At 37.0% G+C, this 15,544-nt stretch overlaps 1 protein-coding gene across 5 annotated transcripts in view; it reads left to right on the plus strand.

Annotated features, from left to right (window-relative positions):
• DAAM (disheveled-associated activator of morphogenesis-like protein) overlaps positions 1-15,544 on the plus strand; it is a 134,916-nt gene that overhangs the window by 96,764 nt on the left and 22,608 nt on the right. For all 5 annotated transcript variants that reach the window (XM_069503992.1, XM_034977073.2, XM_069503991.1 and 2 more), the window contains one exon: positions 6,193-6,324. In XM_069503992.1, the coding sequence (XP_069360093.1) occupies positions 6,193-6,324 (132 nt within the window). The remainder of the gene's footprint in view (positions 1-6,192; positions 6,325-15,544) is intronic.

The raw sequence follows: 15,544 nt of genomic DNA on the forward strand, positions 1-15,544 counted from the left end.
TTTTATTTTTTAAGTTATGAGGGTCGTGATATCTTTTATCTCTCAAAGTTTATCCTTACAGGTCTTTAACTCCGTTTTTTATGAAAATGCGACATCAGTCTAGGAGGAATTCAGGCCTTAGTATTTATCTTTGGCATTGATCACGTGTAACCATTGGTCCTGCGCCTGCTTTTTCTACGGTCATGTCGGATTCTGGACTATTAGAGTGAGGGAATAGAGAGGGCACTCGTGTTTCACATACACTTGTAACTACCATAAAACTTATCCTATTTTTTACGTAATTGGGTATTTTGGCAGAGATAAAGTATTTGTTCTTGTCCGGGAAGGAAAACAGTCATTCAAACATTGATAAATAATGTGTATTAAAATGTTACGAGTATGTACCACGTAATTAATATGTTTGATCTTTCATTAAGTCTCAATAAAATATTCCATTGTTCTTTGCTCAAACATTACCCGTTATTGTTCGTTACAATAATATGATTATTGTATTTGCACTGCACACTGTCATAATAATTAATTGTTAAATTTGCTCTGTTATGCCTTGCTTGCACTGTACAGTTTTTTGTGATTTATTCATGAGTTCTGAAGGTATTTGTTTCATTGTTTTATGTCATCATTTAAACCTACTTACTTCTAAAACATTTTTCTTTTTTAATTTTTCAATTCATCACTGTTTCATAATCTTTACTTTCATCATATTCTTACAATAAGGTATCTTTTTGATTATCTTTTCCTTCATTTCCTAGAATTAACCAACCTCAATTTTAACCGACTTCCAGAAAGAAGGAGACTTCTTTATTCGAGGCTTTTTGTTCTCTCTAAGTAGTAAGTACATTGATTTTTCAGAAATTTTCATTTACATTTTGGCGTGGTGAGGTCCAACTCGTATGCAGAAATTGAAGCTGGTATACGCGGACATAATTATTTTATTTTAAAACTACCTACCTACATTAATAGTATGTATAGTATGTATGTAAGTATAAGACTACAGAGGAATGTGCAGTGCTCAGACAAGCCGCCAAGCGCTTACGAGCACGAAGAAACCAATATTGTGTTTTTTCTGTTTGTGTGGAAAATAAAAATAAAATAAAATAAAATAAACTTCGTCCTCGTGGACTACACAAATTTCGAACCCCTATTTTATCACTTTAGGGGTTGAATTTTGAAAAATCCTTTCTTAGCGGATGCCCACGTTATAATAGCTATCTGCATGCCAAATTTCAGCCCGATCCGTCCAGTAGTTTGAGCTGTGCATTGATAGATCAGTCAGTCAGTCACCCACCTTTTCCTTTTATATATTATATAGATTGGAATTCATAATAATATAACGGATAGCGTTGTCTTATATATTTTTTTATCTTAAGTCGTTATTCATAAGTTTACCGTGCAAGTTAAGTGCATCTTATCGCTCTAGTAGGTAAATATTACAATGTGTGCTTCACATTCGAAAACAGTTTAAGACCTAATGATGTGGTGTATCTACTTGAGTTTGAGTCATCACACAGTCATATTAATTTGTCATGGAAAATTATATATGGATATTAATAACTCAATATTGTAAATATAATTTATTAAATAACTCAAGATTATGTTATCTGGTAGAGATCATTAATTTGTAATTTGTAGCTGTACGTTGATGGTACTAATTACTATACTAGAAACCTTGATGCAAATGCCAACAACAACTGTACAAAGTTTCAAATCAATCGGTAGAACGATGCACGAACGCATAAGTGACGCACAGACAGATAGATAAACATATAATGTTATAATATCAGATAGCCCAATTTTATTAGGCTATAACTATAGCCTAATAGCAAGAGACAAGCGCGATTTCTTTTTGTAAAATAATCTTAACTAACAACTATAAATCAATGCAAGCGTAGTGAGCATGAATTTTTTTATGATTTTGTTGTTAAATTATTCTAATATCTAACTAAACATAATATTGCGACAGGACTCTGACTAACCATAATTTACCATACCATTTATTATTATTAACTTTTGAAATTCAAATTGTTAAACTTCGTTGTATTTTCATTTCAAATAATAACCTAATTATTTTTGACATTAATATTGGTTCTATTTTAAGTCCACTTATTACATTGTTTATATTTAATGTTTGCAATGCTCTGATAGGGCCTCATGTATATTAATTTATCTTTAAGCATCCATCAATGTACATGAATGCATATGAATAAATAAAATCATTTAGTCGTAAGGCATCAATTTGGCAACCCTGATAATCGTCAATGAATTTGCGAGACGATCGCGTGATTCTTGGTACTGTTGGTAGGTAGATGCAGAGATGCGTTGCGGGCGCCACCCTGATTCAGCTTATTGATGACTCGTTGCACATCATAATGAGGGCTAATTTAGTGTCCTCTGCCCGTGCCGACGACCTACAAGAGTCCTTTGAGGAGGACACGCCGACAGTCCAGGGACAAATCTATAGCTAGCAGATAAATGGGAGTATTTTCGTGTGGAAAAGTCCTATTCTGAGGGTTCTACTGGTTCGGATCTCCCGACCTCAACTTTTCGGAGTTACATATGTATTTGAACTTGAAGCAATTAAATTTAACTTTTTTTAACGCTTGGAAATGCATTTACGCATCACCCCCTCTCCTGGAAGTCAGCCAGTCAACCAACTGGAGGGAAGGTATGTGGGACTCGCCGGCCGAGAGGCAACCGGAATACTCACTAAAACCCAGCGGCGCTCCACTGCGTCGCTTGGCGACTGGGTCACGGAAACCCCGAAGCAATCAACCGCGACCCAGCCAGTGACGTCAGTCAGTCCGCCGAGGCGGACCTTCCAACGGGGACCCACACACGAGGTCCCCACACCGCACATCCGAGAACCGCGTGCGCACTTCGCTCGTGCGTCTCCCGACCCGGGGACCCAACAGGCGAGAACTGCAGACCCCGCGCACGTCGCCCGCGTCCTATCCTTCGCTTCGTCCACTGTGCCCTCTGTGTGCTAGTCAGGGGGACACGCGGAGAAACCTCCCCCCTGCCAGGTCATTAGGCATTGCCAACAATATCCCCGAAAAGAGATTATTAGCCATGTTACCGGTATGCACCGGCCAGAATACTCCCCCTTCGATGCATCCAAAAGGGACCAGCAGCACCCAGGCACACTGGGAGGTTACCTGGCTGGCACCCCAATTAAATATTACTTGCTTTAACTGTGAAGGAAAACATCGTGACTCGTGAGGGAACCTGCTCATAATGTTCTTTTTTTTTTTTTTGGCAGCCTTGTAAAGAGCAGTTGATCACAAGATGTGGTGAAAGGCATAAGGATTTCAATTTAAATTGCAAACCATACTTTACCTACTTGTTGATAACATTGAATATTTATCTGCCTTTAACGGCGTTCGGTAGGCCCGGCCAATATGGAGACAGACTGACAGCCAGACAACCAGATGTTAAGGCTCCGAACTACGACAAGAAATATTTCAACTTAAAAATCTATCTATATAAAAGGAGAAACTGACAGACTGACTTATCAACCTATCTACAGCTAGAAGCCACTGATTCTAGAAACTTTATATTTTGATAGGTACTACCTACCTAGGGTTTTGAAGTGAAAAGTTCTTTAGGCGCGTTGGGCGATTTTAGGATGAGCACGGGTCTCTTCTCAGAATGAGAAGGGTTTGGCTATAGTCTACCACTTTGGCAGACTTCACACACCTATGATAACATATTATGGGCAACTCTCAGGCATGCAAGTTTTCTAACTATGTTTTCCTTCACCGTTAAAGCGAGTGATATTCAATTGCTTTTAAACGCACAAAACTTTGAAAAGTTAGATGTACGTGCTCGGGATCAAACCTCCGAATAGGAAGCCGACTTACCCACTAGAGCAAGACTATCACCGCTCCAGTAGATAAGTGCTGTACGCCATTTGAATGTTGTTTATAGAGGTAAGCAGCGCCGGGAAATATAATAGGTATGTTTACCGTGGGTGTTTCCGACCCTTAACACCTATATAGACATCAGCGGAATTAACTGCCTGAATTGGAAATTAATTATCATTTAATTATACCATCAACATTTTTTTGCTTTCTTACGACGCGACGACGGACAGTACTTTTTTGCTGGTTTTACTTTAAACCTCATTTACACGATGACAGTAGCTCGCCCGTTTTATGGTGATAGTCTTATGCTATTATTGTAGCCGATAATTATTATAGAAAATGCAAAAAATATGTCGTTAAAATCACAATAGTTAAACAGTTAGTACAAACTCCTAGCATAAAATAGGTATTACAGTTTCATTCGGGGGGGGTAATGTTGGTTTTCTTTATGAAGTTGGTAATATTTATTAAAATTGATTTGAGGGCGATATGATTTTCGCTATATTATTATGTGCTATACTATAGTAAAATTATAAATTGTCTCAACATCCAAAATATACATCTATGAAAGAAGAAACTGACTGACTGATATTTCAACGTAAATCTCAACACGCTGAGTCTAGGAACTTGATATTTTGCAGCTTAGACAAGATTTGATTAAGTATTAGAATAATTACAGAACAAGCCGAAACTATGTTCATATGAATGAGGTTTAAATCGCGTATGGGTGTGACCTGAGGTGCGACTTTATTGCCAATTAGTTTACTTTTATTTCCTTTTTCTCAATATTTAAAACATTTCGTTGTTGACAGATTCGAGAGATAATTTCTTTATGTTTTTAAGTGTTCACATTAAATTCAATGAAAAGTATATCTAAGGACGTGGACAAGCTACGGAGAGAGTTTTTCAATGCAAATTCATACAAACCTCTTTTTTTTTTTTTTTTTCGTTATTGATTAGTCACTAGGCCAACTTCGTAATATTATAAAATATAATAAATATAAAAAAGGAAAAAGGAAAAGGAAACCCCTATTTCACCCCCTTAGGGGTTGAATTTTCAAAAATCCTCTCTTAGCGGGTGCCTAAGTCATAATAGCTATCGGCATGCCAAATTTCAGCCCGATCAATCCAGTAGTTTCAGATATGCGTTGATAGATCAGTCAGTCACTTAGTCAGTCAGTCACTCAGTCAGTCAGTCAGTCACCTTTTCGTTTTATATATTTAGATTCTCTACCATAAATAATCTCTACCTTAAATGCTCCATATTAGACAGTCCGTATTAAAAATCTAGTAGTCCATATTGAGCTACCTATTTTAAAATGCGTAAATTTGTAGTATTTTATCAAAAGAATAAGTTTGTTAAAATTTTTGTTCCTTTAGGACATTTCAGATATATGTTACAATTATATAATAGTTTCTTAACTGATTTAAATTAAAAAGACTGATTTAGTTTCAAGATCTTGTGATTTATTCAAACAAACCCGTAAGGTAGTCCATATTTAGAGAACTTACTCTATGTAATAAAAAAAATTGTTTTAGAATTAACAGGTAAAGCCCTTTCATAATATGCCCATTTGGTATAGTTATCTTACTTTGAAAATTGAAACACATTTTAATTTTTTTTTCGTGATGTAACCACAAATTCACGGTTTTCGGATTTATTCCTTTACTTGTGCTATAAGACCTACCTACCTACCTGATTCCAGGTTAACGGGAAGAACCCTGACAGGTTTTCTTGACAGACACGACGGACAGGCGGACAGACAGACAACAAAGTGATCCTATACTGGCTTCTTTTTTCCTTTTGAGGTACGAAACCCTAAAAAATAGATGATGCCCGCTACTTCATCAGTGTGGATTCAAAGTTTTTAAAAATAATAACTCTTTGATGTTACGGAATAAAAAGTATCTAGTCTATGTCACTCTACAAATTGTAAATCATGTGTAAATCTCTGCAAAAAAAAAACACGTCGACCTGTTGCTTTGATATTATGGCGTAATTAAAGGACAAACAAAGAAACAAACATACTTTCGCATTTAAAATATGGCATATATACTATCTTCTTCTTCTCTATATATAAAAATGAATCGCTGAATGTGTTGCTGATCGCAAATCTCGAGAACAGCTGAACCGATTTCGCTAAATCTTTTTTATAATACTCCTTGAAGTACGAGGACCATCCTTACGGAGAGAAATATTTAAAAAAAATCCTGAAAAAGAATCGATTGTTAGGCGGTACGAAGTTCGCCGGGGCAGCTTAGTATTCAATATATTCGATATATTGAATATATCGATTAAGTATTAGAAAGTAATGGAGTATTTTGTTTCCAGAATGACGAGCCCCCCGAGATCACATACTGCGTGGTGGGCGAGGGGGGCGGAGGCCTGGCGCTGCAGGCCGTCACCCCCACGCACCCCATGCCACCCCAGGACGAGCTGGACGCCAAGTTCGCTGAGCTAGTGGTGAGTACCTTCCCTGTCTTGTTAATCATCATCATCATCATCATGAACAACCCATCGCCGGCTCACTACTGCAGATCTCTCCTCGGGTCTCTTCTCAGAATGAGAAGGTTTTGGCCATAGTCTCTTAATAGCCTCAATAGCTCAACGGGTAAAGGTGCGGACTGAAATTCGAAAGGTCGCCGGTTCAAACCCCACCCGTTGCACTATTGTCGTACCTACTCCTAGCACAAGCTTCACGCTTAATTCGAGAGGAAAGGGGAATGTCAATCAAGGGCCATGGCTAATATTCTTTAAAAAAAATCAAAAATAAATAAAAATAGTCTACCACGCTGGCCAAGTGTGGATTGGCCGACTTCACACACCTTTGAGAACATTATGGAGAACTCTCAAGCTGCAAGCATAAACATAGGTTAAAATAAGTGATATTTAATTACTTAAAACGCACAGAACTCCGAAAAGTTAGAGGTGCGTGCCCGGGATTGAACCCCGACCTCCGATGAAGAGGCTGACTTCCTAACCACTAGGCTATCACAGCAGTCTTATTAATACTCCTGTTTAAAGGGAAACTCTTCCGGCAACTACGAATTTGGACGATATGATGGAATACAAAAATGGTTACCAACTCCAATGTCGAATGTTGAGTTAAAAACTTTAAAACCGGTAGCTAAAAACTAACCCAAACTTGATTTTATTAATATTCAAGTATATTGTTATTATAAAAAGCTCTTGAGCTCACTGTCAAAGTAATATGAAAGATATGTATAAATATGTAAAATAATTGCCCAAATACAAAACTGATTAGGTACGTACCAACTCCTATAATATAATCAATCGAATAATGAGTAGGTAGCTAAATACCTTCCAATTGATTTTTACAATCGAGTATTGTGATAAAAACTAAGTAGCTGATGTTAGCGACTTCTTTCATGTACATTCAGGCTATTTAAAAATGCTTAAAATCCTTTAAAAATATTTGATTTTCCGGGTTAAAAGTATAAAATTCCGCCGAGATCGGTTTATCGAATGAGCCGTGAAAATGTGACTCTATTAATAATTATGCAATCTTGGAAACCCCTAGAATAATTAACTAACAACTAGACTAATTAACAAATTAAACACAACAGCGAATAAGCTGATAATGATAAAACAGATCATCGACTGCCAATGCAAATATAAACTTCCGAATTAAGGCAAGTACACATAGCGCGGGACAACGCCTCTTAATTAATAACTAGTTTTATCTTTTATTACAGACGTTTAGGTGTTACGCAGGCACATAATTGCATTACAAGTTGATTCAGTTACATATTAATTAAAATATTATTACTTATCGGATTTGTAGGAAACTTGACTTTCATTTCCGGGAGTTCGATATGTTAAACAGTTAATAAAATGTAAAATTAATGTGTATCAAAACATTTAATTACTTTTACTTGTACTATAACTTGATATGTAGTTAATTATATCGTTATTAGATTGATTCTAGTTAAGTATGTAAAGTTTGTGAACATGTTCATGATTTTTTTTACACTCAGCTGTGCATTAAACTTTGTAACAATGTAAAATAATCCATTTATACTTTATCATCAGCATCAACTTATCCCCTCTCACTTCTGAGCACTAGTCTCCTCTCAGAATGAGAAGGGCTTAGAAAATATTCCACCTCGCTGGCCAAGATTAGATTGGCCAGACTACCCTCAAGGACTGGGAGATTATTTATACACACACTAGCTTATACTCGCGACTTCGTCTGCGTGGACTACACAAATTTCAAACCCCTATTTCCCCCCCCCCCCCCCCCCCCCTTAGGGATTGAATTTACAAAAATCCTTTCTTAGCGGACGCCTACGTCATAATAGCTATCTGCATGCCAAATTTCAGCCCGATCCGTCCAGTAGTTTGAGCTGCGCGTTGATAGATCAGTCAGTCAGTCACCTTTTCCTTTTATATGTATACTAGCTTATGCTCGCGACTTCGTCCGCGTGGACTACACAAATTTCAAACCGCTATTTCACCCCCTTAGGAGTTGAATTTTCCAAAATCCTTTCTTAGCGGACGCCTACGTCATAATAGCTATCTGCATACCAAATTTCAGCCCGATCCGTCCAGTAGTTTGAGCTGTGCGTTGATAGATCAGTCAGTCAGTCAGTCAGTCAGTCAGTCAGTCAGTCAGTCAGTCAGTCAGTCAGTCAGTCACCTTTTCCTTTTATATATTTAAGAAGATTTAGACTTCTTATCGTATTTAGTATCAATTTTAAACTTTACAAACTTATGTTTTGTTCTGTTAAATTCTGATGACAATAAAAAAATAAAAGACAACATCAAGTTGGTGTGATGAAGAGATCATAGGAATGCCTCTAAGAATGGTTGTTCTTACTCTGCACTAACGCATTTAAAAAAACGCAACCAATAAAACTCACTCTGCAATCAAAGCCTTACTTGTTTAACATTCCATAGTCATGCATTAAAAAAATTAATGCATGACTATCATGTTTTTAAGACTGTAAATTTTTGCACCATCAAATAGTTTGATTGATGTTTACAAGCTAAATAACATGCTTTATTCAAACATGGTAATTAGGGTTGGACGACATGTTAATGAACATGTACTTGTATCGATAAATACACTCGCTGGTATTAAGGGCGCGCCCACACGGGCAACTTTTGTCTCCGCTTTAGATTTGATCTCCCACGTCAAGTTTATACGGCTTTATATTGAGGTGTACAATAATACAGTGTGCTGTAGTAGGTATAGTGGAATACGTTCTGGTGTAACTATCGATAATTTGAATTATTGTACTGCGGACTCCGTCATTCAGGGTGACACCATAGACTTCTTTTGCGACCACTGATGAACAATGAACATAGGCCTTCCCAAGAGCGCGCCACCTCACACGATCCTCCGCCTTTCTCAGCCACTCAGTTATGTAATTAGTTTGATTTAAACATTCTTATTTAATATCACACGGCACGCTAGGCTAACACAAGCGAAGCGGTTAAAACGTCCGCCTCCTAATCGGACTATGTGCATTTTAAGTAATTAAAATATATTACTTGTTTTTAGCGGTGAAGGTTAAACATCGTGATAAAACCTGCATGCTCTAAAGTTCTCCATAATGCTCTCAAAGGTGTGTGAAGTCCGCCAATCCGCACTTGGCCAGCGTCATAAACTATGGCCAAAAATCTCACTCTGAGAGTAGACCCATGCTTTGTACAGAGCCAACGATGGGTTGATCATGATCATGATGAAACATAACTATGTTTATTTGTATTTTGTAGGTAGGTATATATCCTCTCGGGCAAATGTCTCTCCCTTCTCAGCGTGTCGGTTGACACGGTGATTTTACTAATCTTTTTATACTTGAACTTCTAACCTGCGTTGTAAATCAGACATACAATTAGTCACTTTACTTGCTGAAAATGAACCTGTTGCGGAAAAGTTGCACGTATGTGCGCGCCCTAAAGACGGCTATAATAAATGAAATTTCTCCTGCAAAGGAAAACTAGTATCGGGTTTGCTTAGTTATGGCGCCAAATAAATTGAAGTAGGTAGGTGGGTACTAGACTAATTGGATACTCTGACTTTCCATTGAGGAGAGAGGTGAGTGAAATCTTCAGCAACGGATTAGTTATATTTGTGGCATTAAGCTGCTTTAGGCGAAGTCTAGGTAGGATTATATGCAGTAGTTAGCTAAGCTACTCGACTTCTCGTGGTAATAAAGGTGCGTAGGTAGTAGGTAAATTTTCTACGTTTTAAAACACAGAATATAAGGCTTGCTATTTTAGCCAAAAGTCCTTCTATTGAAGTACCTAGTTACTAAAATAATATGCAGATTTTTGAAAGACTCTTGATTTTTAACCGACTTCAAAAAAGGAGGTTCTCAATTCGTCGGAATCTTAAAAAAAATGTAAGTATGTTCCCCGATTACTCGAAGATGCCTAGACCTATTTGGATTTTTTTGTTTGAAATGGTAAATATTCCCAGTTGAAGATCTGATGAATATCTTCGAAGATAGATAATGGAACTCCTCAACGGATAACAGTAAATTATTTAATTTATTACCGAATGTAATTATTATGTATACAAGTGTTAGTGTATTTCTATAATAATATTTTTGGAATCTGTATAATAATTGCCCCTGCCGGGACTTGTACCTGAGACCTCTCGCTTATGAGATCACAGGTCTCACTACTGCGCCAGGTAGGTTGTCTAATGTCCATATCTAACAAAACGGATCATGCCTGCACTAATCACCACAAATCCATCATAATCACGACCACCAGTGAAAGTGGCATGCAATCATTACATAATAATCGACTTATCGCACGGTATTAATAGTACATAATCGGTCGACTCGTCAATCGCATCAATCCACTAATATGTCTGTCAAATACGTAGCACTTTCTTTTTTTATAATAGTTGTCTAGTAAATATAATTATGTAAGTTGTTATTTTGTTGTCTATGTAATTAAAGTAACACCACTTAGAACCATTCTGAACAAGTGGTTAATTGTTTTGTATGAGTTTTCGGCAAAGAAGTTTTTGGTTTGAACCTAGTTTTTTTTCTCTAGCCACAGACCATCACCTCCTAGACGCCTAATAGCCGGACAGCCGCGATCGCCAATTCTCAGAACACTCAGAAACTTAGTCAATAAAATTTATTTATTTATTTATTTGTTCATTGTTCATAAAAGTCGGCCCACGCCCATTCGGTACCCTCATTCCGCACATTGTCTTGATTACGTGACTTTTGAGGCCACCAATCACAACAAAGCATTCTCTCCTGTCCCCCGTAAACATTTTACAATTTTGTTTTTATGCAAAGCCTTGTAAATATGCGTACTCTTGAGATTGAATTATCTGGGGCCTATGTACCTATTCTGTCAACAAGTAGGTAAGGCCCAGGTGGGAGCGGGTGCGTCCTGTGGGGCGACCAGCGCGAAAGCAACCGCATCGGGAATGGAAATGACATCCTAGACACAAATAAACTAGTTGGGAGTCAGATCCACCACCCACGCAAATGGCCAACTTGTAACTTTTAGAGTTTTCTGATTTAGTTACTAAGTAGGGAACTACTTATCTATTTTTAAAATATTTGTGCGGATTTGTTACAATTTTATGTGCATCTATACTAATAATAAATAAATTAAAAAATAAAAACTAAAATTTCAGGAACATAAAATAATGAAGCAAACTATGAATTGGTATTTTACAATCGGCAATGATTATCGGGTATAGGCTATAGCCATTAATTATTGCCAAAGCAGGTGCTTATAGTTATATTTTTGTTTACTGTTGCATCTAATGAAGTGTAACATTTTACGGCTTCCCAATTTCTAAAGTGTAATTCACACGTGCCATGTTCCAGTCAATCACAGTTATTTCATTCCGCTACCGTTTGAAATTAAAACCGGTTGCAATTACGACTCTACCGTTACGTAATAAAGTGTGTTATTCCAAAGGGATAATCTAATTTAGCTGGTTCACGAATGCCGATTGTAACTTTCTCTTATTCCTTCGAATATACCATGATTGGTCTGGAGTTGCCAATTGGAATTATTCATGGGTACTCTTGATTAAAGCCGGCGATACCATACTTGTTACTCGCACAGAAGCATGCCAGTTACAAGCAAAAACGAGCTACTCGCATGTGTATCGAGATTCTGCCAGTAGCTCACGTACCAGTACAAGCAAAGGCATACCAGTAGATCGCTGAATTTTTAAATTTTTCCCCCTTGAGGGGAAGTGGGATGTGACTTGCAGAAAGACTCGCATGCCAGCTACAAGCACGCAAACACGTCCGTCGTCGTGTTTGTAAGTAGATAACACTCACAACCTCAGCCAAAATCTTTAGAATTTTTTGTGCTGGTTATCATTTTGAATTTCTTGGTGTATTTTGCATCTATTCCTAGCTGAAAAAAATGAAATTGTAAGGCACTGTTACAATTTCACAGTTTTTAGTGACTAGCACTAAAAACTTTATCATACGTTATAAATTATTGTTTTAATATTTTTATATCCGTTGAATTTAATCTTTCTTTTAACTTTATGATATGCGCGTAATCGTGTAGGTAGCTACCCTAATATTCATTTAGTGAATAACTTTCAACCGTTTATAGTTACGAAATTCTAAATTATTTATTACGATCTCAACATTTAAAACGTATAGGAAACAATTTATTTAGCGGAAGATTGGCTTCTAGCTATTATTTTCGTGCGTAAAATAATGATCTCACTTTCTAATTATATGGTCCTAAGCGACTTTGTTAGCTAGGTAGCTGTATAACCTATACATTATTTTAATGCTACGCTTATGCTCTATTATTTAAACACTTAGCTAATCGCTAAGTGGGTTTTAAAATTAAATGATCCAATTTCTTTTATGTACCTCAGATGTACCTACATCTATCCGATTTAACAAGTAAAGTAAAATCTGTCAAATGTATGAAATTAGGAATTTTGTTGGAACGGACTATGCCATCTCGCCCTGGCGCGTACTTAATTGGCGTTGCCAGGTCGCACAAACCTAATAGCTGGACAGACTAGCCAGTTTGGCCGGATATTTGGGTAGAAAGGCCGGACACCCTACATTATTGAGGATTTTGTGTCTTAGTATTAATAGGTAGGCACGACAAAAAAATTGTATGTAAATTTGTAAAATCAAGCTTTTTTAATTATTGTCATAAATCTTGTTGTCAGGCGGCACTGCCGCCTGCGGGAGCGACCGACAGTCGACTCGCCTGCGCTTGGCCACACGAGTAGATATGTGGCTCGGCCACGCTCGTTTGCGAAATGTAAAAAGCCTAACAAAAGACGGACAAGCCGGACAGCGTTTATTTTGGCCGACACGCAATCAAAAAGCCTTCCTATGTCCGGCTTTATCCGGACACCTGGCAACCCTATACATGTATCAATTGCATACATTACCGGCTTTTCAAGAATTTGTTGCTGTTTAATAATTTTTGGAATATATGATTTAATTTAAGTAAAAATAGCCTTATTTTTACGAGAGTGAACTTGCTACAATAATAAATTGAATTATTAATAGAAGTAGATATAAAATAGTTCTGACAAGTAATAAATAACTGACTGACCGCAACAACGAAACCGCAGCGTGACGTGTGCGGTAGTCGAGCTCAGATTACCGCACTGGTAAAAGAGCCAGAGGAATGTTATGACTTAATAACCTACCTACGTATATTTCCAGCTTAAACCATGGCTTCAATGAAAGAAGGGGTGGTTTTACAAGGTTACCTTAACACCTTACTTTGTCTGGTGGGAGGATTCGGCCGTGGCTAGTTACCACCCTAACCTAAGTATCCGCTTAGAAAGGATTTTTGAAAATGAACTCTCTAAGGTGGTGAAAATATAGGGGTTTGAAATTTGTGTAGTCCACGCGGACACGAAGTCGCGAGCATAAGCTATAAGCTAGTAAAAAATAAAACTTACAAGTTTGAGTTGAATCTTCAAATTTTTGTTTGTCTCTGGATGTCTCTCAGCCTCCGCTGTGTGTCCGTCCGTCTGTCTGTCTGCCAGCGGGCTGTATCTCGTGAGCCGTAATTGGTAGAGAGTTGAAATTTTCAAAGAATGTGTTTTAGGTATTTCTACTGCCGCTACATATAATAAAAATTTCAAAATGGCTGCTACGAAAATTAAACAAATCTAAGAAGTGTTATTTCTTGCACGATGATAGGTACCTACTTAACCGTCCGTATGCGACTCCGACTCGCACTTGACCGATTTTGATTATGCAGAAGCTTTGTGTTTAGGTAAAACGACCAGCGGCCTCGTCATATTCGTGGGGAATTATCCTGCGAGAAGTCCACAATTATTTTTACTAGGAATGATTTATTATTTTTTATCTAGGTGATTTCCAACTAATCTACATTCCTACGTATTTAACCCGTTAAAGACCCAACGATTAGTTTTCCTAGAAACCACATCTATGATTTTAAATGTATTTACTTAATAGGTACTTATACAAAGGTCTCGATCGACTTTAAAATGCAAGAGCGATCAATTAAACAGCAGAATAAGGCTCTATGTACATGGCTTACTTTTTTAATAAAGAATAGGTCCTACCTCTTTTCTTTGTACCACACATGGATCATTATTCAAATTCCAGTCGAGCATTTTCTTTAAATTTTGTTTCAAAATAAGGGAAATGCTTTTGTTTTTGATTTTTGCCAAGCGTTAGTAGGTACAGACTACTGAGTAGAGAAATTCTATTCTTAATTATATTTGCGTGCCATTCGCTAAATTACGTATTACCATTATAAACACCATTTAAACGCTAAAATATGAATTACCAGTTGATACAAGCGACATTTGTTCGCGCGGATTTACGTTTAAAAAATCCCGTAGGAACTCTTTCATTTTCCGGGATAAAGCCTGTACAATGTACATCCTATGCAAAAAATGACGTCGATGCGTTGCTCCGTATTTTTAATATGGGTAGTGATTTTGGAAAATATACGAAATTTAAAAATATGTATTAGTTACGTACATAGGTAAGTGTACGTGTACGATATCTGTCCTTCCCCGGGATGCAAGCTATCTCTGTACCAAATTTCGTGAAAATCGGTTGAATGGATAGACCGTGAAAGGCTAGCAGACAGACAGACAGACACACTTTCGCATTTATAATATTGGTATGTGTTGGGATATTTAGAATTTATAGGAAAAATATCAGCAAAAAGAAAAACTTGGACGTCCTGTTTGAGATATATATTTGAAGTAAGTGAATATGTCATCGAATGTAAAACAAAAAACTCTTAGAAAAAATAACAATAAGAACATATTTAAATATAAACAATTTAGTTTACAGCCAGTTCCAACAGTATGGATGTTTTCAGCAAATTGCGGGCCCTAAACAATAGAATGTCTCTAGTTCCCTATTTACGGGCCGAAAATACTAACCTACAATATTTTAGTCTTTCAGCTGCGCAATATGATAAAGGCCTTATAGTTTTATTTAAAAGCTATCTTGAATGAATTAAGTCAGCCAACCTTGACACAGCGTGAAGACATGACACGATCTGCATTCATTGTCCGCTGTCCGTTCCTGTCACCCATATCTAATGGAATCATAATTAAATCATAAATAGGCACCTATACGAGTATGATAGGTAAAGAATCTAATATTACTATTCACCACTAATATTACAAATGCGAAAGTCTGTTTGTTTGTTGATTTCTCTTTCAAACAATCACGATTCC

The sequence above is a fragment of the Maniola hyperantus genome, chromosome 16 (genome assembly GCF_902806685.2).
Source record: "Maniola hyperantus chromosome 16, iAphHyp1.2, whole genome shotgun sequence".
NCBI classification, from domain to species: Eukaryota; Metazoa; Arthropoda; class Insecta; order Lepidoptera; family Nymphalidae; genus Maniola; species Maniola hyperantus.